This window comes from Lagopus muta, chromosome 5 (genome assembly GCF_023343835.1).
Source record: "Lagopus muta isolate bLagMut1 chromosome 5, bLagMut1 primary, whole genome shotgun sequence".
Lineage (NCBI taxonomy): Eukaryota > Metazoa > Chordata > Aves > Galliformes > Phasianidae > Lagopus > Lagopus muta.
In genome coordinates this window covers 3,611,059-3,637,260 of record NC_064437.1, presented here as the reverse complement: position 1 = coordinate 3,637,260, position 26,202 = coordinate 3,611,059, and the positions used below count along the sequence as shown (strand labels likewise).

General features: G+C 40.7%; 2 protein-coding genes across 5 annotated transcripts; both read right to left on the bottom strand.

Annotated features, from left to right (window-relative positions):
• Positions 1 to 291: 291 nt before the first annotated feature.
• TACSTD2 (tumor associated calcium signal transducer 2) lies at positions 292 to 9,347 on the bottom strand. Its single transcript, XM_048947044.1, has one exon. It carries the CDS (start codon positions 5,678 to 5,680, stop codon positions 4,772 to 4,774), a length of 909 nt encoding a protein of 302 aa, XP_048803001.1. The 5' UTR covers positions 5,681 to 9,347; the 3' UTR covers positions 292 to 4,771.
• Positions 9,348 to 9,466: 119 nt separating this feature from the next.
• Positions 9,467 to 26,159, bottom strand: MYSM1 (Myb like, SWIRM and MPN domains 1). Of its 4 annotated transcripts, none has more exons than XM_048947031.1 (20): positions 26,045 to 26,152; positions 24,695 to 24,770; positions 24,429 to 24,499; positions 23,530 to 23,607; positions 23,367 to 23,393; positions 22,866 to 22,944; positions 22,081 to 22,179; positions 21,137 to 21,885; positions 20,104 to 20,234; positions 19,403 to 19,506; positions 18,382 to 18,459; positions 17,037 to 17,125; positions 16,666 to 16,720; positions 16,531 to 16,581; positions 16,064 to 16,138; positions 15,599 to 15,787; positions 15,187 to 15,319; positions 13,207 to 13,312; positions 13,031 to 13,088; positions 9,467 to 12,085 (listed from the first exon to the last, which is right to left on the bottom strand). In XM_048947031.1, the coding sequence occupies exons 1-20, from the start codon at positions 26,113 to 26,115 to the stop codon at positions 11,921 to 11,923; spliced, it is 2,484 nt and encodes an 827-aa protein (XP_048802988.1). In that variant the 5' UTR covers positions 26,116 to 26,152; the 3' UTR covers positions 9,467 to 11,920. The 4 variants fall into 4 exon arrangements, with proteins under 4 accessions (XP_048802988.1, XP_048802989.1, XP_048802992.1 ...); XM_048947032.1 differs by having other exon boundaries at positions 13,031 to 13,085; XM_048947035.1 differs by lacking the exon at positions 24,695 to 24,770 and having other exon boundaries at positions 26,045 to 26,159.
• Positions 26,160 to 26,202: the final 43 nt, after the last annotated feature.

Here is a 26,202-nt window from a genome sequence, read left to right as displayed (position 1 = left end):
ATCTGGAAGGCGGTTGAGCAATTGGTGATGAAGTGGTGTTTTTCTCCAAATTGCCAATTTGGAGATAATAAATAATAAAATAGATCTAGTGATTTTCACCATGGCTTCTCTTAAATTTTAGCAACTATACATGTAACTTTTTTCTTTTTTGAAGAAACTTCTGTGCTGAGATTTTGTTGCTAGCCTCATCTCTTCTTCAAAAGAAGTCTGTAATTTGCATTTCTGAAGATGACCAGAAGGCCTGTGTAGATGTATCCAATCTCTGTGTATTACTGTAAGTAGTCACACTAAACTGAATGAAATGTTCATGTTTAAAACCCTTCACTCAAGCAGTTGGCAGTACTGCCATGTCTTTGGTATTTTTGAGTCTTTGTCTCATAGAGCTGGAGCTTGTTTTTTTTTTTAGTGAGAGGATGTGTGTTACAAAGATCATTGCAACTCAAATCGATTTCTTACAAATCTTTTATTCTGGGTTGTGTAATCATAGAGTAATACAGGCTGGAAGGGATCTCTTGGAGGTAATTTGGTCCTATATTCTGTTTGGAAGAGGGCTGACCTCAAAGTTGGATGCAGTTGCCAAATATGAAATCCAATAAAAATAATTAAAAACAAGGTAACTGTAAACATTAATGATTTTTCTGTATATTCAAGTGGAAGCCTTTTATATTAACATCTTCCTAGTACCAATTTTAATCCTGACAATTAAAAAGTTGTCACTTAAAATGTAAAGTATTCATTTTTAAGTGAAAAAAAAAACAACGTATGGCAAAATGTTTATCTTTTATTTAAATCTAGGCAGAAAAGAGAACCAACAATCGTGAGTGATGGTTTTGTCATTCAAGTTTCAAAGTAATTCACATCTGCTCATCAGTGGCAGGCTAAAATCTTGTCAGAAACAATAAAGTCTATCAGCCTTCTGCAAGTCATAAATTGGATTTAATGCTACTTATGTCCGTTTGACCAGCAGAAATCCAAGGAGTTCATGTGAACTTCAAAGAACAGTTAACGTGTCATTATTATTGAAGTTCTTCCAAATGTTGTTCACCAGATCCAGTCTCAATCCACTGAGTGCTCTGTGTTGTGTACATATCATATTAGCTAACCTGTCATTGTCCCACTGACATACCTGAACGTGGATGCTAGTAGATATGTATCTATTTGTTAATAAGTAATCATTATTTCTGCTGTTTATGTGTTACAGTATAGTTTAAAAAAAGTAAAATTACGATCTAGAAGATGAAGTTACTCAACGGAATGGAAAACTACTGCAGGACTATAGAAGTTGTTGTAAAATTCAGTATAGTCCCTTCCAAAGCATCCGTGAAGAGGCAGAGTGATCTCATTTGCTTGCAATGTTGTATTTTAATAAAAGACTCTGTAAGAGTCACGAATGATTATTGGATCTCCTGCTACCAGTGAATTGGTTTGGATTTCCCAGCTTGCTAGTGTCATTTCTTGAGTCCTAGCATCTTGGGAATCGTGCAGTGCTGTCATCAGACTTGTACTGAGTCACACAATGAGTGCCTTGCTGACCCAGGCTTCTGGTCAGTCCAGGGCAAAGTGCACTCAGTAGTTTTTCAGAGTAGCCTAAATACAGACGAGATATTTAGAGTTAAGGAACCAAATGTAAACATCCGGATCCAATACTTTTGAAGAGCTCCTGATTTTTGAGCCGTTTAAGATGTCTTTATAATGCAAATGATCTCCAGCATTCCCTGTTGCTGGTAGCTGGGTGTATCTGACAATCATTGCACTTTAAAGTGTGAATTGAACGCTTAGCAGTTGCAAAACTGGCAGAAATTCTGAGAATCTATCCCTCAATTTTTTTTTTTTTAATTCTTGCAATTAATTTGGAAATGGTTTTTAAAGCAACTGTGTACAAAATATCCCAGTTCAAATAGCAAACACCACAGAATTTTTCTACTCTAAAGCAGGAAATTTATTTAGAGAGACTTAGAAATGGAGCACTCATTAACTTTTGGTACTGGAGATTTCACTTAAGTCCTTCGGCAGAATTGAGACAGTTGTAAAGGTGGTGTATCTCTAACAGCAGAAAAGAGCACATGAGGACAGGAAAAAAAGAGAATTCGACAGATGTGTGGTAAGAGTGGGGAGAGCTGAGCATTTCTGCACTGTGCAGTGCAGTGACTGCAGCAGTGCCACCTCCATTACTCTGCAGTCGTTCCACTTTGTTTTTTTGGATAAAATCAGGCTAGCAGAAACGCAGAGATTTCTGTTCTCAGGCCTTATGAATCCATTTATTTCAAGCAAAACCAGTATTGTTGTGCCCATATGTAAAAATCTCAGTGGAAAATTAAATATATTCTCATTATTTCACTTAGATAATATGAAATATCCCTAATTGTTTCTGTGGCACTTGATTTGTGCTGGAGTAGGACTGTGAGAGTGTTATCCCTCAGGCAGAAGGGATGGGCATGAAAATGAGATGTGAATATTGTCAGGCTGCCTGAAGTGTGTGAAATCTTCACCAGATAAAAACCAGTACAAAGAATTCTGTTGGGAGCTGCTGTGAATAGTTATATAAATGCCAAAAGTTGTTTTTTCCTGCTCTGAAAGTAATTGCAATAACTCAAGATGTATTTTAGCATACAGAAGACAGATGCTGTACTTAAACCCTCCAACTAATCAATGGAGATGGTTTGGAAAGGGTAATTATACCTGAATACTTGCACAAGTAGGACAGTCTGTTTAATAGCAGTAATCATTCCAGCCAAGAGAAATGAAAGAAAGGTCTATTTGTTACTTTTTTTTCTCTGAAAAAGAGATTTCAGTGTGTCAGCTCTTATTTCTAAGTGACTCCCTGACACTTTTAGGGACATTTTAAGGACTACTGGGGGGATCCTGTGTCCTGTTGTCATGCAGTGCTCACCATCACAGACACGCTAATGTTTTATTATCCAAACAAGAAGGGATGGGTATGGCATAGGAGTTAACCTCATCTTGCTGTAGTCCCAGTGCAAAGAGCCCTACAGAGATCAGTCCTAACTGGGGAAAGATGAGACGAGGAGAGATTCTTTGTCATCCAGAACAGCAGCGGGTTTGGACTGCGTTAGCACTGATAAGAGCTAGGTCAGGCTTCAGGCTGGCTGAAGTGTAGGATCTGCTGCCACAACCATCTTTAAATACAGGTATGGGAACCTAGAGAATGCAGACACACCAATAATTTGCAAACTAATGCAGGGATGATGTGCCAACCCTTTGAGTACATACTTGCATATGGAAGCAGGCATGGTTTTCACCAGGGCGGCAGAGGGAGCAGAGTTGAGGAGGCTTTTAATCCCTCTGTGAATCCTTATCTTTCATTTCCTTGCTCTAATGCTGGATTGCAACTGGCACTTTCCGGCGGCTAAAAAAAAAAAGTCTATTTGTTTTTTAAACTAAAAGCTAAAAGGAAAGACTAAAGCCCACTTCAGTCAGTTGAACTAAGACAGCGCTGTATGCAGAGGGCAGCATTAGCCTCTCCTGAGCTGTAGCTTAGAGCCAGGGGTTCTTTCTGTGGGAGCTGTTTTCAGTTTTCAAACCAAGGCAGACTTTCCCCAGTCAGAACTGCACAATGTAATTTAGGCAACAGATAGCTCTGCATAGTTAAAGTGATCACTCCCTCTGTTACATAATGCGGCTAAATGATAGCACACAGCCTCTCGTTAACACTGGTTATCTTTATTTGGTTTATTTCATTTGCATTATGTTGCTAATGTAGCTGTAAAAATCTGATCTGGGGGAAAGGTGATGCATCTGCCCATCCGGTGTTTTTCCAGTAGGTGAGAAATCAGTAGTGATGCTGTATGCTGTCAGAAATAACACCCCCTGCTCCCAAATCCAAGTCCATTCTTCTTCCATGATAAACAGGCAGAAACAGAACCAAACTATCTTCACTCTTTTCCCAGTAGCCAGTCATTCCCCAGACAGATTCCTGTATTTGGGATGGGGTTGTGGTTTTGGACTCTGCAGCAATTACACTGCTGAAATTCCCCTTGCAGCTCTACTAAATAAAGTGTTTTATTAGCTTTATGTAGCAGTTGTGTAAAACTGTTAAAAACCAAAAAATATCTCCTCTGCCACAACTACGAGGGATATTTAGGTAGATGGAAAGCTACTATCTGAATTTGGAAAGAAAAACAAGGTTAACTTACAGTGGGATCAAGGGATCATTGCTGACTGAATGCCAGACCGGGAGCTGGGAAAGCTGAGTTCCACCTGAATACAAAGAACTGAGGCCCTGCACAAATGGAAGTGACCACAGTGCTGCCTGCTAACACTTGACTGCATCAAAGCCATCAGCAATAGAGGTATTTTATCCCAATTTATTTGATTAGAGACACCGACAAAATTAATCGTTGACAAAAAGAAGTTCCAGCAACTTTGAAGACTTTTAAAACATTTTTATTGCTGTTATTATTTTGCTCTAAGCAAACACATGAGGAACCTTGGCTTAAATATTAAGCAAGCGAATGAAGTCTGCAGTACAAGTGCACGTATGCTATATTGGCACAAAATATCAGTTACACTTTGTGTAGCTTCCGAACTGAGACTTTTGGTCCCAGATTTCAGTTACCAACTCCTAGATTAATTTATCCCCAAGGAAAAGTTGTTTTTGTAGTAGAATAATTCAAAATGAGTGCTTTGTCAATTCCTATAAAACGGGAGACAACTCAAAATCCACCCACATTACACAGAGTCTGTTCATTCTTCTTATTTTGCCCTTCCCACCTCTGCCTGGTTGCTGAAGTTGCAGATTTTTTCTGTCAGATTAGAGCTCTAGAATTTGTCCTTCTGTTTCACTCATCTTTTCGATCTTAATTTTTCTGTATTTTCTCCTCTGGCACAGAACAATCACCAAAATAGTGACGAAACCAGCAGGCAGTATTGCCACTGCCACCACAGCACTGATATCAACAAGCAGTTGCTTCATGCTAAACACTGGTGGCTTTTCATCAACGTAGTAAATGCGTATATTTTCAATAGCCAGATCTTTCCCATTAACAGAGACAAGAAACGTGCTGTCAGAATGAAACACAGAGTCCCCTGTTATGTCTTTTTCCAAGTAATAGGCTACATCAACTATATCTACGTCCCGCTGCTTCAAGTTATTCTGTTTTAGGTGGATTTGGATAAATGGGGAATCGTACTTCACAGCTGCGATGTATTTGGGTCGCAGTTTGTACCGGCTCTCAAACAGACGTGTCAGGGCTTCTGCTACATCAAGAGCTTCGAAGTAATGGGATGTTTCTTTGTGCTTCAGTTCGATGTCGACCCAGTTTGTTCTTATCAGTTCATTGCATATCAAATTTTTGTCACCTTTTCTAGTTCTTCTTATTCCAGCTGTGTTCACGCACCAGCAAGTTCCAGCTTCGTCACACTGTCTGGCTTTGAAGATACCGCTGTCCTCGCAGTCTGGATCGTAAATGCCACCATCCAGCAGCTTAACCCGAGGTCTGTAGGAGAGCTTCAGGACAGACATTTCTGCCTTCATCAGCAAGCATTTTGAAGTCAGCGTCGAACAATCTACTGCATGATCTGAACCTACCAGCCTGCAGGTGCAGTTGCCAGATGCATCCTGGTCGCATACTGTCCACTTATTGGTCACGCAGTTACAGCTCCGTGCTGATGAAGCTACCATCAGAATCAAACCCAGCGTAACCCCAAGCAGAGGCTCCATAGTGCAGGCACAACGTGTGGGTACAGCTGGAAGTGGCAGCAAGCGTTGTCTGGAGCTTATATCTGCTAGGGGACTCTGCTTGTTTCTACACGCTGTTGTGCGGCTCCTTTCTTCAAAGTACAATCAGACCTGACAAACAAGTTCTTCTAAAACAACTGGTCTCTCATGCCCAGATGCCAGAGGAGCTGCGCTTTCATCTATTATTTCTAAGTGGGCAGCACTGATTGCCCAGATGCCTGACATCCCTCGTGGTGAGGGAGCAACACAGAGGAGGCAAAAGCAGACCCAAAGCATAGCTCCTGCATTGAGCTTATAGATTAGAGCACAAGGCTTCACCTCACCTTCTTCTCTTGTCAGGATTTTTATGGAGCCCACAGACAAATGCATCTGTAAGGAACTTCCCCCATTTCTTTTGGAGGAAGTCCCACTCATCCGAGGCAATCCTACTCCTCTATGTTCATTGTGATTTTTCCTACCTCTTACGTAACTTCTGTATCATCCACTGTCCAGATGCCACTTTCACATCCTTATAAAACTGCAGAGGGTTTTATTTTATGTATGATCCAACAGAACCCCGAAGCAGCTGCCAACTCAGGTAGAAAGACAATTCATCAGTTTGATGAACTTTTACTTAGCATAGGAGAGCCATCTCAGCTTCCACTACAGAAAGCTTCCCTTTTCCTACTCATCCCAAAGCAGTATTAGGAATGCTAATTTCCTAACTTTCATTACCCTTACAAAGTTGTTAGTGGTTTCTGAAGAAATTTTTCAGTCTGAACTTTGAGTAATGCCTATCACACTACACTCCAGTGGCTCCCAAGTGTCTTAATGATGATTTACAAAGCATGAACCACAATTTCCAGTTAGCATTAAGTCATCTATCTGTTTGTCAAATGGTGTCAGACCCGTTATAAATCATTATTTTGAACAGCACCATTCTCCCATCTGCACAACTTCTGTGCTGCCTTGCAGACAATTCTTTTGGCCTGTTCTGTTTTCCTGAGGGCCTGACCTGCTTTAAATCACCACGAGCAGGGCTGCCTGTAATGATGACTTGTGTGTATGTGAACAGTAGGAAGCTACCCTGGCTACCGATGAGCATTAATGACATGGTGTAGGTTTAGAATTGAAGCTGCAGATGTAAACACTCTCTCTCACTCCATAATCTGTCCATAGACCTCCTCCTGTTTCTAAATCAGCCATAGAAATTCACACTACTTAGGGCAGCAAAGATGAGGCAAGTTCTTCAAATCATTCCTGGCTCCTCTTCAGACCTATAGCTCATTACTGCACCTCTTCACTTCCCCTCCTCTAGGATTAAAATATCAGCATTGAAGAGCTGTAGGAAGTCATTGTGAACTACTGATACATTTTTTATGAAATCACCAAGTAATTCAGTTTCCCACTTTGAGGGTTTTTTTGTTTGTTTTTTTTACAAATGTACTACATCCCAACTCTCATGTCATTTTTATTTCCAAGTAATTAATTTCCCTATCTTAGAAATACATAAAATCCATATCCTTCCTTCAAAGTCAAAATCTATTTAACTGTCAGCTACGTCCTCATGCTACGTCTTTATTTGACGTTATGCACTTCAGAGAGCAGCCTTTGTTTTTGCCCTCTGAGATGTCTCACTGAGGACCCTCACCAGCTATAAAATGTTACAGCTCATAACCAGATTCCAAAGAAACTACAGCAATTGCTGTATGGCTGAGAGCTGAGCCGCCCTTGTGCTCTGAAAGCACTTTATTGAGCCAAGGTTTTTAGGTGACAGCACTTTCCTCATGCGATGCTCAGCCTTGGTCTGAGCCTCCCATCACCATTTGGTAGTTTCTCCTTCCTTACAGACACAGTGAAACAGAATAACGCAGTGGTTTTTCAGAAGTAATGTATGGAAGAAAAATGACAGGCAATTAAAACAGATGGTCTGACTTCCCTGCTGGTGATGATTCTCACTACTGTTACCTTAATTAAAAACTCCATTAATTGCTGCTTCCATCAAAGCTGGTTCAGAGTACACAGCAGTGCTTTTAGTCACCAAAAAAAAAAAAAAATGTAAAACTGAGGCAAGAAAAGGGGAAAGCAGGAATAACTTCAAGTTTCCCTGACCGAGTTCCATAATTTGCCAAAGTAGCGTGTACTCCTCCATTAACTTTTTTTCCCCACTGTAGATTTTCCCTCTGTAAACATGCAGAGAACAGATTTCTTTCAAAGGCAGGAAAGGAAAAAAAGTCAACTATATATACACAGTCCCTCAAGGTATTATTTTCTGTTACCTCCTTGAACCCATGCTAAACTGTAACAGCACTACAAGAGTTAATTGCTGGGAACAGCAGGCTGTAAAAGGAATCCTGCAGGAAACACGGAGTGTTATTTCTTTTGTGATCTCTGCTTCCATGGAAACAATTTTTCTGCACAATTTTAAGTCTCATCAAAATAGGGCAGTAGGTCTGTGTAAAACAGCAAGGCACTTCCAATTAAACGACCAGAAGGCTTTCATCTAGGCCATTAAATGCTTTGTTCAGTATCAAACACCATTACCACGTTCCCTGAGACACGAACGAGCAACTTCCCATGCGCTGGCTCTGCAGCCACGCCACACACATCCCCATTTCCCTCACAGTTTTGCAGCAGTGTTTCCTTTGCACTGTTTCCTTCCCTTGCAGTGCTGAGCTACACTGCTCTGCCCCAGCGCAGGTGGCACACTGCAGTGTGCTGCACACCTCAGTGCAGCCTGCTTTTCGCCTGCACAGCTTCTCTCTCCGCTACTCAACAATGTTCTCCTTGCCCAGAAACTCCTAGCAGATCAAGTTCCCTGCTGGCGCAGCAGGAATAGAGCTATAGCCAACACACTTGAATGAAATTTGGGTAATGCATACAGCAGTTTGAAAGATAACTTGATGACCACCTTCAGAAGTCAATGCAGTTGCCTGTGGTGGCGAGGGAGAGAGAAAAACTGCATGATATTATTTCAGTGATCCTACAGCTAGGCTGCTAGAATTGTTTCTAAGGAAATAGCGTGCAAATACAGCTCTACCATCTCAGCATCCCTGCCACAAACCATCCTAATTTTCTGGAGATCAGAGCAGAGAGTTGGTAAGAACAAACAAAAGCAACAGCATACAAGCTACTGCCCACAGAACTTAATCACTGACCGCAAGGCTGCATACATAAGTAAGAATAGTTCTCGCTCTTAGTTCAAAATGACAATCATTTCTGCTGTATTCTGTAGTTTACTTTTTCGTATCATCTGTACCTAAGCTCCCTCTAGTGGTATTACACTGAGCTGAACCAATTCTTCATTCTGACCGGCTTCAAATAAAGCAATAGCAGATGTTATCTTCAAGAAGCTATTAAAAGTTTGGAACGCATCTTCTGAAGTACAGAATATTCAGTCTTTATTAACAGATTCTTGGATACCATCAGTCAGGAATATCAAAGAAGTGAGCGAAAGGGGAAAAAATATTCAAAGGAATATGGACAAGCCCCCCATCCTCACCATGAACAAGGTATAAATAGCTGTGAAAAAGTGCTGCTGGTTACTGGGGCAGCAAAACTTCACTCAGACAACAAATGGCCAAGAGCTACATCTTAGGATGCAGGGGTGACTCTCCCAGTTTGAATTCCATCGTTCCAATTGCTGCTCAAGCATTCCCCCTCTCTGGAGGAAATGCTTGGTTAGACGAGACGTGGGGTCTTACATAAACAAAAAAATACATTAGCCTGCAGTATTTGTCCTAAAACAGAGCTAACATAAGAAAAAAATCCAATGAAAAAACACCGAGCTTCTCAATAAACGTATTTAATGCCTTGTATGTGTTTGGTAGCAGAACCGACAGTATTAGTAGCATACATCTCAGAAGCACACAACTTCCAAGCTCATTATTAGACACAAAGACAAAGGACAAAAAGCAGAGTACTTCTTACCATGACTCCTGCCCACAGAATGATTACTTGCCCTGATAACACACTATTTCCAATCCTCATGCCACACAGTGTGGTCACACAGGATTACGGTGGCACTACCAGCTCATTGCGTGCCCCCCTCGCCCTTCCTGCACTTTGAGACACAGCCCATGGAAACCTTTGGTACCAGATCACCCTTGGGAAACCTGGTGCCTTTGTGTGCACGCGTATCAAAAGCTCAGTTCTGCACAGTATTCTCTGGAGATTTGAGCTGCTTCAGAAATGAGTTTGACTCCAAATTCTTCTGACTTAATGTGACTTAAAACCAATTAATACAACTGTATTACTTTAACTTGCTTTAATTCTTAAGCAGAAAAGCAGCCAGCACGTTCTTACCACTACTTTGGTAACACTGACATTCGTGTATACGGACAAAGAATGGTATCTACTTCATATTGCTGTTACATATGAGGCTGAAATTTCCTTCTAGTTTATAGGAGAACTACAGCTTTTAGTACATACAATATATAGCATATGATTTTTCTGGAGTATCCTATGTAAAACTGCAGCAGAATTCCTCATGCTGCAGATCATCCAGGACAGAACCAACTCAGGACAGAATGCTTTGTCACCAAGAGTGTTGTCTAAATCAGAAATACAGAAAGCCATGCAGTGTTTTTAATTAGGAATTCCCAAAGATGATGATTTCGAATATATGCAGAGTCAGCATGCCTTAAACAGATGGATGCACCAAGTTTGTAAGTTATACACAGCAGTGTGATCTAAAACTGTGCACAAACACACCTGGCAGAGAAGAGAAAGAACAGTCACCAACATTTTCCAGACCATAATCCTCAAATGTGCACCGAGAGAACCATCAAATAGCAACTGCTCAGACTTCCACACATTCATGTTCTGCATCTTCCACTTGGAAACTGACGTTATGAGACGTGATGAAAGAAGGTAATTCTAAACTCTGCAAGGAGTTCCCTCATTAGGATACAACTGTACAATTTTAAAGCTTTTCAGATGAAAAGCTGAAGATTTAAACATATAAAATCTTAAATCCCATTTATAGATGTAGAAGTAGATATACATACACATGTATTTTTCAAATAAGAATCAAATCCTTCTTTATCCCTATGAGTACAAAGTCACGTTCTGGCTTGCTTCATGTTTTCAAATATATTTCTTAGATCTAAGAAACTTTGCCCAAGATAAATCTGTGTACTGAGGTCAAAACTCCTCTTGATTTAGAGGGCAAAGTTTAAAGCACGTTTTTCTTTGTGTCCCTCCCCCCAAAAAAGACACAATCTTCTGTTTGTTGCTCTACGCTTGCCAACAATGAAGAGCTCGTTTCCACAGGAAACACTGGCAATTAAATGTGGGCAAATCTCAATGATCTGACAGAAAAATATATTATCTTCCTGTAGAATGGAAGATCAGAAAGACTGCAACCTGTAACAAACAGGAGTTCACATTTCCACTGGAAACAAGCACAACTAGTAATGAGAAGACAACAAGTGGCCAGCCTTCTCCACCCAAAATAAAAGCAAGATGGCAAACAATATGCCAAACAGCTGCTCTGAGTACACAGCGTTCATCTCAGCAAAGCGGTCAGTTCCCCCTCTGTGAATTCACTTGAGCTTAGACTCTGAAAGCACTAAGGAACAAATCCATGAGTGTCAGATACACGTGCCTGTCAATTAAAAAAATACATGACAACAAAATTCCCAACCTGAAAGAGAGAACTGTGAGAGAACGTGAGACAACTCTCCTCGAGGACTGAAGCACAGTACTGTGGGCAGCCTGTCCTCCTCCCAGACCACAGGCTGGGCTATAAATAATTCACTGACCCTGTGATACATGGTTTCTCTATATGTTAACAGCAATTGCTCCTCACGTAGCCTGATCACACTCACCAGAAGTTCTTCAGTTTCTTTGAACCATAACAAAACAAAGAGACTGGGTACTTTAACTATTACTATTAAAATGGGTCACAGTTTTGAAAGCGTTGATGTAATGCAAGAAGGAAAAGAAATTGGTGGGTGAAATAAGAATTAAAAAAATAAAAATAATGATCCAGACTTGTTTTGTTTGAGCCATCACACTGACAAGGGCCTCAAGTTGTGCCAGGGGAGATTCAGGCTGGGTGTCAGGAAATGCTGCTTTTCTGAAAGAGCGGTCAGGCCTCCTCCCATGGAGGAGTCACCAAACCTGGGGGTGTTCAAGGAACTTTTAGATGCTGTGTTGAGGGACATGGATTAGTGAGAATTATTGGTGACAGGACTGTTGGACTGGATGAGCTGTAGGTCTTTTCCAACCTCGGCGATTCTATGATTCTAATTCACTTGAACATTCATTCCTGTTTTCTTCAGCATTACTCTTCTTTTCACTCTTGTACAAGGAAAGGAATAAGTTTTCTATTTGAGTCAAGAACTCTTCAGCAATGAAGCAGCTTGTTACCTTGCCCAAGGTCTTCCTCATGCACTCCAACAGCTAGCCAAGAGAAAACGAAATCTTAAAGTTGTTTTCCTGAATTTTTGTTTCCTTCTTACTACTTGGTATTTCAAACTGGTTTTTAATTTATTTACTTTAAGATCAATTGAACAACACAGATTTCAGAAAAGAACAGCTATGTATGAACAAATGGGTGATTTTTCTACACTGGGCTTTTAAAATAAAAACAACAACACTCAAAAAAGAGCCATACCCCACTACAGCAGAAAGGAACAACTCCTCATGATCTGATTGAGCTACTGCTCAGCAACTGGCCATGACAAAAAAGAACTGACAGCCTTTTGTGGGGAGATGTGTATTATTTTGTAAATCACAAATTTACACAGCAGCTAAACTCAAGAGAATTCGACCACCTCAATTTCAGACGTCAGCTGTTTGTAGGCAAAGCCACATTGGGAGGGGAAAAAAGAGACGTGGATAATTATTGTGTATGTTTTCTGTTGATGCCTTTTGCTTTGGGCAGATTTTGTGTTTGGTTTGTGCAATTAGTGTTACAGCTGTAGTTTAGAACCTCATAGTGATGATTACACTGACTGGAAAATTGAAATTCTCACTTATGTGTAATAAACACAGTACAACTCCACTTCACTGGCAGAATAAAAGACTAGGATCAATCCTCTCTCAACACGTGTGCAGTTCTCACACTGAAAGCACACGACATGCTGAGATGTCATTCATTTGCCATTTGTTCTCCCCCAAAAAGGAGGCTAAAATTTAGCAGCTATCTGTTACTGTTATGCCCACTATCTCAAGCGAGCATCCTTATTGTCACTGTGATGTAAGCAAAAAGCTGCACCACAGAAGTCATTCACTGGGATTAGTCTATGTCCAACATTCAGATGTGACACCTGATGATACTGAACAGACATATTTCAAATAGTATTTTAAATTACAAAACCTGAGAACCAAAAGCAGCAAACTTACCTTCTGCAAACAAGTCAGGTCTGAATCTCTATGAAAAATTTTATCCATGGGGACACTGCTGTTGAAAGAAAAGAAGGAAAGCAGGAGAAAGGTTAGAGCAGATTTATTTCTTTACTGAAACACAACAATAAACATACTCAGCTTAGAATTTCTGCATACTACAAAGCAAAACATACCTGTGACAGAATCTGTATTTTTCAATTATCCATCTTGTTTTCTCAAATATTAATTCCCACTGAGGTTCCTCTGACATTTGCTGTATTTCAAATTTGTAGGGCAGGCCTGTAATAAATCAAACACAAATACTCACTGCATAACATTTTTACAATACATTAAAAATATCTTCAGGTCACAGACACTTAGCACTTGTCAGTGTTAAGGATGTTCAAGTGTGATACTTGGGATGGGAAACGTAATTTTGGTGGGTGTCTGTGTGAGGAACTGCAGAGAACAAGAAGGGAAAAAGAAATCCACAATGTAACAGAAAAATGGCAACGTGAATTGAGTTCTTTTAAGTCAGAACCACTTCATCTCTGTAAGATCTGTGTGGCTATTAAACAAGAAAGAAAGGAAGACTGGTTTCCATGTACAAACTGGCTGATGGAATGCCTGCTACTGTTCCAGGCTTCAGAGGAATCTTCCTGTAGGAAGAAATTCTGCTAGTTTATTGAAGGTATAGAGGTGTGGAGGGGCAAATCTAGGAAATATTCCAGAAGAGTTGCTTGGAAAGCACAAAGTCAGGTACCAAAAATGAGACAAAGTGTTAAATTTCAGATACTAAAAAACAAAAAACCCCACTTTCCCAAGATCCTAAGAATTCAATGAGATGAGTTGCATGCTTTCAAACTACACCTCAGTGTAATGAAAATAGAGCAATCGATACAATTTGTTAGTTGAACCTGCAGAAATATTTACAGATCTCATTAAATACTGACTTTGTTCCTTTGCACAGAGCTACAGCACTGCTGCTACAGCGTAACACATCTCAAGAGGCAGCTGAGATGCCATCTTGTAAGATGCAGTTTTCAGAGGAAAACAGAAATATTAAATCATCTCAGATGGAAAATGTAGGTGATCAGGAAAATGTCTACTTCTAAGGCCAGATAGCATTCCCATAGATTTTAACTCCACAACACAGGTGTGGCACAAATGGGAAACAGAAGGAAAGAAAGCCCAAAGAACTAAACTTTATAGTACAAGTACTGCACAAATGTGATCACTTCACTTCCCCAAGTCTCCAGGCAGATGGTCTCCATTGCTTACATGCACAGGAAAAAACAGAGGGGGAACTGTCAGATCACATGGCCTCTTATACCAGCTTGCCAAAAACATTGGATATCTTCATGTTTGGATACAGAAATCAGGTCTTAAAATGGGAGAAGGAAGGAGAAGAGAGAAGAGGCAGAGACCACGACCATATTCTGTTATCCTGGGATTTGTCCTCAGATTATTATCAGGTAACAAGAGGAAAACCCCATCAACAGTAGAAATTCCAAATGTTTTATATTAAGTGTCTGAACTACTCAAGAAAGAAAGACATCCTGTTCTCACAAAACATCAGTTATGTTTTTAAGCAGCCATGTACTTACTCTCTTTGGTTGAGATTCATGCCAGCACACCATTTCTAGGATCTGCTGATAATTCATCTTTTATATCTGCATTTTCCTGGACAGCTGGCAAGTCTGGTCCTTCATCCTTCTGAATATTTAGTTACTCAAGTAAGAATTTCCCACCACTACAGCAGCCAAGTCTTTGCTATAGTATTTCTGGCCTCCTCTATCAGAGGATTTAAACTCTGCTGCTTTACAGAAAACAAGTAAAGCTTTTGAAAGAGTTTCCCAGATTTTCACGTGGACGCTGTATGTAAGCATACCTTGCTCCGACTCCTTTCTTTCTTTCCCAGATTGTGAGAAATACTACAATGTCAGTAAACAGCAAACACAACCTTTTATCTATTCAAGCCTTTCCATATTCTCCTAACAGCAAGGGCTACTTGCAGGACTATCCCTTAGGAGCAATTCCTCATTTTGTACAGCACAAGTCCTTCCTTAGCAACCTGCTTCTCAAGGCCTGGCTCAAGAGTATGCAGTATTTTTCCCCCTAACATCTAAAAGGATAAGAGAAGCTAAAACAGTGGGGAAACTATCAGTACTTACGGTAGGAACCATCAGAGCTGATCTCATCACTAATCACCAGGCAAGTAATCTGAGAATACGGCAGAGGATTGTTTCGGTTGTAAGGACTTACAATCATTCCAATGAACATGGCACCACCCCTGGAGAAGTAACTCTGAAAAACAAACAAAACCACACATCAGAAATAAGCCTTTTTCACAACAGCATCCTGAAATCAAAGGACAGACAAGAATAGTGGGAAGTCTGGGAAGCATTCATAAACATTCAACCTCATTTAAACCAGCCAGCATCAGCATGGTGCATGAACAACACACGAACATGCTTTGAACAAGCAACAGGGCAGAAGTGTGCATTAACATTGTGAATGGGCTTGAGGGGGTTGCACTTTCTTTGGTTATTTATTATTAACCTGCCAGTAAGTACCAGTAAGTACCTGATATTTAGCTTGGGTGTCAATATCTCGTATGGAGGGGTTGGGGTCAAACGCTGGGTGGGAATGGTACCACCCAATAACACCGTATCCTCTGGCAGCAAGTGTTTCTGAGGCCTGAGTTTGAGATACAGGATCCATCTCACACTGCAGCCCTGTACTGAGGCTATTGCACGGCTCTGCTGCACAAACCTGTTAAGAAAGTCTCCAGATGGATAAATGCAAGAAATCTTAATCAGTTCAATAAGATTCATTTAAAGAATTCTAAGTCGCGTGCCAGATCTTCCTTGTGAAAGAGCTGACGAGCCAACACTTTAACACAGAGCATGAAAACCATTTCAAGACTGTGGTAATTAACTTCAGCTTCAATATGCTTGAAGTAGATGCCCCAGAGAAATAACATTTGCATCAATTCAAACACAACAGTTTTAATGACTTAGAGAAAATGGAAAAAAGATAAACACTTACTTCTACAACTTTATCAGCTTCAGAGTATCTTCCACCTAGCAACCCTATTACTTCTGCCATAGACACATGTGAGTGCTAAAATGATATTAAACATCATTATTAAAGTTCAAGCTGTATAATTTCTCCAAACTTTGATTTGCACTTGACAGACCACGTTGGCTTCACAATTGCAATTCAGTAATTTCTCAATGACATTTGTAAGGAGAGCTTAGGACAGCTAAAGATGCTAAAATAGCCAGTGGTTCAATTTAAAGCAAACAAAAATGTTTGCTTATTATACACATGCATGTTTTTAATGCACCTGTATAACACCTCCATCCATTAAGCAATGCTAACTTCAGAAACCCCACAGCATTCAAAAACTGCATGAAGTAAATACGGCGTTGCCAAATCCAACCATGTTGCCCATCAAACCCCCTCCCAACACATACATCACAGCTTTCTGTAAGATAAAACTTCCTCCTCACCAAATCCATTATTAAAAGTGCTTCTGAAGACACTTTCACCTGAAAAGGTTCCTGAAATCACAAACACAACAATGAGCATAATGAAAGTAACATAAGAAACTAAAGCATGATAGATATTCACTCACAGATACATACCCGTTTTTCTTCAGTGAATAAACAGCATGGTATCAGCTGAAAGGGATCAAAGGAACTATAAAACGAAAGAAAATGTCTCTAAAGATGCAGGACAGTCAGGAAACTTTCCTAGTTTCCCACTGTCTCCTCAATAGAGGAAGAAGAGGATTTCTTTACTGTGTGTCTTTCATCTCATACTACGAAGACTTCCACCAAATGCAGAAGTTCACCTCCCACACTTTTGAATCTCAGCACTAAACATCTGAAATGCTACACGTCATTTCTGCCCACGACACACACTCCTGATTTGCAGTGTTCCAGCCCGATGCCATGCAAGCCAATTGTTTTTTTTTCTATAAGATCTGTTTTGGAACATGATGTACAGCAAATACCTTTTTATTTGTCTTGAACCTTTAGATGATTTTGCAGGCTTCAGTTTTTCTTCTTCTCTTCTTCTTGCTAATTCTTCAGCAGACAGATGCTAAAAAAGAATTACAAAAACCCATCTCAGTGTCTTGAATGAATCCTCGACATCACTGCCCTCCTTATGTGCCACCAATTACAGTCTCCCACTGTAACCTGTGGCCACAAAGTACCAGAACACCTTTTCAGGGATTGGCATTTTCACTTTTCATTGCAAACCAAAGCTGTGTTTTGCAGAAGGTGTATTTACTAACCAGGGCTGTACAAGAAACACTTCTGTCAGCATAACACAACAGAAGTGACTGTTACACATGCTTACCACTGAAGGCTGTGAACTTAGAGATTTGGTTTGTTTTTTTTTGTGAGGGAGGGTTCAAGAATAACAGAATGTTTCCTGTTCTTCACTTTTTCCTAAATTCTGAACTTGTAAGAATGGATGGACTTGAGGAAGCACCTTCCACATCTTCTCTAAAACCTTAAAACATCTCCACAGAGGACAGCACTTCTGGAGATATTGCTAGAATCCCTGCTAACTCACCAACTCACATCATCTGCATTGCAAGCACAAAGAAACCATGCTGGACCTAAAGAAAAATAACTTCATATATTATTCTCTTGTACCGTTCAGTAAGGCTGAAGGGAACTAACGGAGCAACAAGATTTTCTGATAACTAGCCCAATTCCTCTCACACCAAGGATCAAGTTCCACATTGTACACAGTCTGCATACACTATCAAGGCTGCTCTATTCTAAAGCTCTATCCTAAACACTCAGGATAAACAAGGATATTCAGGATAAATATTCAGGATAAATGTAACTTAGTGTTCCGAAATCCAGAGTGAACAAGAGTTAAGCAACTCCTTTTTCTTTCTGGAAAAGGGAACCAACCTTTTCCTGCCAGATTCATGGCAAATCTGAACTAAATAAAACAGACATGTGCCAAAATAAGGCCGATTTATTTTATGTTATAAGCAAAAGGAATCAGTACAGAAATTAATGCCAGCTTTTCCTGATCCTTGATGATTTGATATTTTAACCTTAGCACTGCATTAAACCATCCCCCACCACATCAAGGGTGTAACTAAACTGAGGCAAAAACACTTTTTCTTTAACTAAAGGGTCATGAAGTTCGATACAAGATGAGGCAAAGAGCTCTGTAGGTGTCCAGCTGTGTAGATCCATCCATGCTCACAGCATGAACACCTTTGCAAAGACCAAAGTGCAGTCACTTATCAGCAGATGTAACAGCTGCAGCATTTATTGTAACAGCAAGCAATAATCTCATATGTAAATGAAGGCTCAAAACCAGGTTACCTCAAATGTCTGCCCTTCCAAATCCTTGGCATCACACCAGTTTCCCCAAGGGTCTCGGACTCGCCGTCTTCTTGTACGCTGCAGAAAGTAAATCATCACAAATCAAGGACCAAACTCATGCAAAAAAATGCCTTTGCTGTGTTTAATCAGCTGTAAGAACACCATCCAAAAGATCACTGCCACGTGAGCTTTCCTAACACTGTGACATACTTCCAGAAAAGAGAAAACACCCTGGAGTTCTGCAGAATCGAGTAGTTCACAATCTGTCACAAAATACCATCAGTGATGTTTTCAAGTTTTTAAGGCTGTAAAGAACACCTGGATATCGATCCATGGAACATCAACGTCCCTCACAGCAACAGCAAACTATTATCCAACTGTGAATTATAGCACAGACCATGCAGAAAGCTATCAACCAGTATGTGTGTGCCTTGTGTAAGCAACTGTTCCTCAGCTGAAGCTTTTTTTTCCTTTAATGGGATTGATTTTGTTTTCTTCTCATCAACTGATTTATTTCCCTATGAATTACTTCAAAATGCTACAATAAATGTAAATATGAACATTACATCTGGCAAACCTTGGTAATTCATCTAATTATGAATGAGTTACTACTTAATTGCACGCATAAGACTCTCAGCAAGTCAAATCACACACCCAGTCTACTTAATGATTAAGACACAAGCAACTTAACCTCACTCTACTGATGCACTCCACTCTTTTTGGACTAATTTATATGAACAGATTATGGGGTGCTGGGGAGGAAGGGGTTGGGATTCCAGGAAGAAGACTGCACCAAATCTTAGTTAATTAGCTGGGCAATTAACATGCAAGAGAACAGAAAACAGAACAGATACCAGTCAAAAAAAATAACTCTGCTTAAACTGATACTTGAACTGAAGGGCGCTCTACTGAAACTGCAAACTGAACAAGAGGAGGAGTTTCCTGAGATGGCCTGGCTTGAAAAGACCTGCATGTCAAATTTTCCACCACCCACTCTCTTCCCCTTGACCCCAAGACATACCATGGACTGCAAACGCTGAGCAAGCTGGTATGCTTCCACTGTGTCTTTGCCTTCCTTGGACCGAGATTTATCAGCTGGTTGTGGTCTGTTATAGACAGCCTGTTCTACAGGAAATACAGGAGATACACACTGTGCTTCAGTAATGTTTGAAGGGATACAAATGCCACAGAGGAAGAAAAAAGTGACATCAAGACAGATTTTGATGCTCATGCTGATGAGTGATTATATAGTTTTCTCTCACTACCACAGCATTTCTAAGAAGGGAAAGTCTTCCACTAATTCATTTGAAATAACTTCCATTTTAGATAGGATTTATTGTAGGACATTCCTCCCTACCAAGGTGTTTATCCTTCAGCTTTGGACCAGAGTCAACCCATTACAGGGACTCCAAAACTGAGCATCAACTGACGGTAACTTTTAGGTGTCTACATATACTTTCAGCATGCCAATTAATTTCAACATTTGTATATTGTTTAAAAAAAAAAGTAGCCTTGAGGGTGGAGACTGTTTTATTTCCAAAATGATTCAATATGGGAAAGCAGGAAAAGAAAAACATCCATTCTTCACATGAAAATATTCGTGTTAATAAGAAAGCTGACAAGCAATAGCTGGTCTCAGCACATGCTGACTGAAATTTAAGTTCTGAATCGATTCTGATAGAAGTTTTGTTGTTGTTTTTTTGTTTGTTTGTTTGTTTTTACCACAGCCAAAGTTAATTGCTCCTATTAATTCCAAGTACGTGTGGATACGTCCAATACAGTTTACATCACCGCAGTTCTTAAGGCCCGGACGCACTGAGGTCTTATTCAGGTATTTGGGTTTACATCTCTCCCTGAAATAAAACAGAACACATCATCCAATAGAAAACAAGTCAGGTGGAGATGAGACAGCGAAGTGTTTGACCCCGATGCAAACACCACACACTGCTGTGCAGAGCAATCACAGCAAAAACACAGGTTTCACAAAACATATGCAGTTATTTGGGGTTGCTACCTCTCCAAGATGGAACCTCAGAGTTTCTTTACTACTACAATAAGCTGTTAGCACAGAGAGCACTCAGTGAGAACCCACTAAAATTTGCTAATTCTTTCTACTAAGAAGCAAAGTAACGCAGCCAGTGAGCACACACAAAACAGAACTGCAACAAGCCATCCATTCAGCCTGCTACCACAGATATTAAAGGTTCTTTGAACTGATTTTTTTGGAGATGGAATATAAGATATTTCAATGTACAATGTACTTAGAAGTGGTTCTTAATTTGAAAAATGATTTGGTCAACATTATTTCCTCCAGTGCAGAATGTTGCTTCCTGCTGCTCTTCTGCATGGGCACCACTACATGTATCAATAACGAATTAGAGCAGGTCTTCTGAAGAAACATTTATTGAAAATATCTAAGGATTCTTATATGCTGGATGACAACAGCAAAAGAAAAGAAGTGTAACAAAAACAGAAGTGGTTTATTCTGATAATATATATATATATTTATATATAGGACACAAACTTCCATAATGCTTCAAAAAGCACTTCCACTGCTCAGCTTCCAGAATCCCAGAACTGGGAAGAGATGAAAGCAGCAACACCCATCAGTACCATTCACTGATCATCTTCAGATTATTACTACAAACTTACTTGTACTCTTTTCAAAAGCTGTTTGTACTGTTTTAACTACAACAAAGCAGGTCAAGAGTGATTTTAATGACTCACTGAAAGAAGTGAAATGAACGCATCTTACCACTGATCCAAAATATAATTCCTAATTTTCAAGTAACGCTCTGGTGTTTTGGCCTGGCGTCCTTCAAAGAATTCAGGAATTGCTTGCTTCTCTTCTTCCAGGATGATGCTTCTATCAATCTCCACTTCTTGATCAGGTGGCTTAAGAGCCTCTGCTTCTTCTTGGTGATCTTCATCCACTTGGCAGGGGGGATGAAAAAGCAGTCCGTTATCAGCCAGGTCTCTCTGTTCCTCAGGAAGCTCCTGCTCAGTTATTTGTCTAGCACCATGAGATGCTCCTGTTCTGCCCTGTTCAGCTCTCTCTATAAAATCACTGCACTGCTGGTAATCCAAGTTCACAGATTTATCACCGTTCACGTGCTGAGAACACGTCGCTGCCTGAGATGGTAACGCGTCCACTGTGGGTTGCTTGGTATTCTGAGAGTCTTCTTTCAGCAAAGAAACAGCAGAACTATGTCCAGCACTTGGAAAAGGATGCTCCGTTCCTTTTGTTTCTTCAGCTGGACTTTCTGACAGTTCAGATTTTCCAACATCTTGCTGGAAAGCAGGAGAAAACAGTTCATCCATGTCATCAGTTATATCTACTTCTTCATCGTCCGACAGCTTTTCAATTTTCACTGCATTCAGGTTAGGGTCTGCACGGCCTCTCAAGTTTCCAGCTGACCACGCTTCTACCCTTACCCCATCTTCAGTGGGAAGGCTGCCACCATGCTGACTTTGCTCTTCTCTTTCAGAACCATCGTTTTTTGCCTAAGGAAAGCATAAAATACTTTAAGGGAAAGAAAATAGAAACAATCCCCTCTGCCTCCCAGAAAGTCAGGACTATTTTACTTGACAGCAGACGGACATTCTGAAGGAGGTGTCTGATGGGCTGACAAAGCAATAGAAATACTGAAATCATTCAAAGCAAACTAACTTCACAACAATACTCGAAATACCTTTTACCTTGTTCTTAAAGTACTGCCTGGCATAGCTCTTTACTTGTAGCACAGTACGACTCCCAATCAACTTGGCAATTTTTGTCCAGCGGCGGCCAAACTTCACCTAGCACAACAAAGCACAGCTGAGTTACCCAGCCTCTAACATTCCAGTTTATACCCAAAAATTGTATAAAAGCTCAGTTACACATTGCAAACACACCAACAGTACAGCAGAACCCGAGAAGCTCAGTGATCACCTCGCACCGAGAAAAGCATTGCATCCAACAGTAACAAGCGTTGCTATTCCTCACTCAGTGTAGACATGCAGTAAATTCCATTGCCTACTAACCCAAGGAATCCTACTGAAATGAGTTTACACTTGCTGAAGCAAACCCTATTGCATTCAGCATTGCACAACCATGTAATCTCTGAAGATCTTATAACACTAGCTGCAGGATTTCACTTTCCTTAGTTGACTTACCCTATGCAGTTAGTTAGTTAAAGCACGCTTAATGACAGGAGTGTGGCTGTGCAATTCAGGAAACAACATATTTCAGATATTTTGTGATCTCAAATTGTAATCAGATCCAAGTGAACAAAGCATGCTAAACACACAGAGCCATTTCTGGCAATTCATCAGTACAGATCTGATTTATAAAAACACTCTGAATATACACGGTAATTAATTCTTATCAAATTAGAAGTACACGAGTAGAAGCAGCTAAACACAGCATGCTTATTTATGGTTAGTTTATTATTTAAGATAACTCAATGATCTATTCAAAACATTACACATCAATGCAATCATACCAGCCCTTGTTCAAATAGTTCTTTTTCTTCTGATGTCCACTTCAATGAGTAGCTACCTGGTTTCGTAGGAGATCGCACCCTACGAACAGGAAGGAAATGAGATGAAGTCTCTTAAACACATCTTCCCAAACCCCTGTAACTGAAGACAGCCCCTGCACGACCAGAGCACTACTGATCATCTCCTGTAAAGCTCATGGTGCTGTCTGAAGCACCAACTTGGCTGACAGACTGGGAAACGTGTCAGCTTCTCCATCACAAAGAAAGACAACAGATCACCATGAAACCCAACCAATTTTTTTAAATAAGGGCCACTGTGCTACAAAACAAACCAACAAACCAGCAACAAAGCACAACAAATTATTTTACTAGAGGCCTTTTGCTACATACAGATTTTCTGCTAACAGAAATAACAGCTAGGGAGCTAACATTTATGGGTGTGCATTCTGTAATTAAAAAAATGGAAGCTGTGCTGAAAAAAGGCAACTGTGACAATGTACGTACATGGCTTTTCCAGTTTTCTTATGTGGGCTGCAAATACAAAAACAGAATGAAATTAGAAGTTATTAAATGTGATACAATTGCACATACCTGCAATTAACCAGCTTTTAATTTTCTTATTGATTAATCCCTTATTATCTGAGAGCTTTCCCAGAACACAGCTTACCTTTTCACAGATCTTTTTTCTGCTTCCTTTTGACTGAGCCATATTTTCTCAGAAAGTGATTTATTTGAGAGATAATATCTGAAATTGTTACTAAGAAAGTCTTCAAAGTATCAAAGATGTGAGAATTCTAGAAATGTGACTGATCACATTGGTTCATAATAATTCAGTTGTAGAAATGCTGCATGTATGGCTTTAGAAACTGAAATTTCATGTGCTCTTATTAGTTTAATACAGAAGGCAGTGATGCTTGTTTTCTGAGCTAAGTGCCCTGTTCCTACAATTGGCTTTTGCTTTTTTGACACAGAAACCATAATGAAGTAACTTTCTTTGTACTGATGCCTTATCCATTTTCAGTTTAACTCTCAATAATTTGTTACGTTGGGAAAATTCCTTTATTTTCTTGTTTCTTTTCTCACAGTCAGTCACAGAAGGAATATGAAAATGAATTGGAGCAATTGTTGGTGAAAACGGCTGTTTGGGCTTACTCATAGTCACAGAAGGAATATGAAAATGAATTGGAGCAATTGTTGGTGGAAACGGCTGTTTGGGCAGGTTTGCTTTGGCTGTGTCAGCACAACGCTGTAGGTAGCACTGAAAAAGCAGCTGATGTGGAAAGGAGCACAATTTCAGGCACCAGGAGCAGCCTAAAGCTGAAAAGCCTTGCAGTCCTATTCTTAATACTCTCAACAGACCACATCAGGATATTTTGTTTCCAATGCCTCAACTATGTAATTGTGGCTATGGATACTTATCAGGCTGAAGAAGCCACAGACTTACTAGCAACAGGATAGCTATGGTAGCTATCTGACTTAATTAAGTGACAGTGCTTCAGTCACACTGCCAAGGAACCAATTTGGCCAGTTCCTTTGTAATTAAGAAGCAAATCAGAAAAAGGATACTCTTCCTCCAGCAGCATTTTCTCAATGACGGCCCTGTTTTCTTCACTAATGCTGCTGTCCAGCGTCCACGGCTGCAAACAACACAAACACTTCTTAATCCTTGGATTCTGTTATGCTGTTATTTAAGTATCAAGAATCAATATATAAACAGCTTCTGAAAATGAGCAAAAAACAGTGTCTAATAAGCTAAAAGGGGATGTACAAGGAGGTAAGACTGAAGTGGTAATAACCTCGCTAGAAGCACCATTCAATTAAAAATAACTTACAAGACTGTTATCAGTTCTCCAAGATGAATCAAGGTAGTGATCCTGCAGTAAGCTTGATGCTGTGTTTTCATGACCTCTGAAAAGAAGTCCCATATTCAAAACCACAAATATACTCAATCAAAATGAATGCATCATCAGCAACTATACCATGAACAGAAGAACGAGATCCTAAAATTCAAGTCACGCATTGTAGACTGTTAGGCAACGTTATTATCTTATAATATTCTGTAAGGCACAGCCTACCCGCCCCTGAGTAAGTCAGCTGTTGGTATTCCAGACTGAACATCTCACCTATCTCATTGCAAACCATACCAAATACCAGTGAAACCCTGCACAGTAAGAAGCCCCATCCAGAACCACTGAAAGTAGAAGGGACTTTGCAAAATAAGTACAGAAGAAAAATACCAGAACTTCATGGATAGTACAGACAATACATCTGTTTAACTGTGTCATTCACTTGCGTTATTCCCAGTTAACACTGCTCAACCTTTGTGAGGTAAGAACATTTGCCTTAACAAAGCAATAATGTTTGCCTGTAGAGGACAGCTTCTACTGCCAAAAGGCTTAATAGAATCTCATCACATGGGATAGACAGCGCTCTTACAGACTTTGTCCAGACTATGCTTACCTTTTCCCGTCGGTATTTGCTTTTTACCTTCAGAAAACCATCACTAATCAACTTTATTCTACCTTAACATAGCAAAAACCACACGGTAATTTATGTAATGCCTTGCCATCCAAATCTTTGCTTCCAGAACATTGAGACTTGCCTAAAGAGCCATCAGCCCTCTCTCCCTTGCTAGAGTACTAAAAGCAAATTCTCTTGTACTCTGAACCGCTTTGTGCCACCAGTTCCCACATCTCTTTGCAAGCAGGCACACATCCTCGTGTATGCAAGCCAACAACATTACTGCTGTCAGCTCAGTAGCCCGATACCCCGTCCAGCAGTGCAGCAGGAGGTGCTGCTCCACACCACACACGGCCTGCTTTCTGTCACAGGGCGATTCCCCTCCTCTCTCCCAGCACCGCTGGATCGGGTAACACGGCTGCCCGCTCACTCCACAAGTCGGTCAGACATGCCTTAGCTGCGAACCGTGCCCTGTGTGACAGCCCGTTCCACGCCTGTGGTGCAGATTCGCTCCCCAACCGCCCGCCCTTCCCGCTGCACGGCCCCACGCCGTCCCCTCAGCCCTGTCGCACAGCTCAGCGCCGCCGCTCCGCTCCCTGCGAGGACCCGCGGCCGCAGTAAGGCCTCCCCTCAGCCCCTTTGCTCCGGGCCGAACAAACTCAGGCTCCCCGCAGCGGCCGGGCGCCGTACCGGCGGTGTGCCCGCGCACGGCCCTCACTCACTCTGAGGCCGCCTCCTCTGGCGCGGTCGCCAAATCCCCCTCGACATCCACCTCCGGCTCCTCCGCCGCCATGATAGCGGGCTCACACCTCTCGCGAGAAGAGTCGCAGTCTCGCGAGACGAGGCAGAATCGAGGGACTCTGCGCATGCCCAGTTGGCG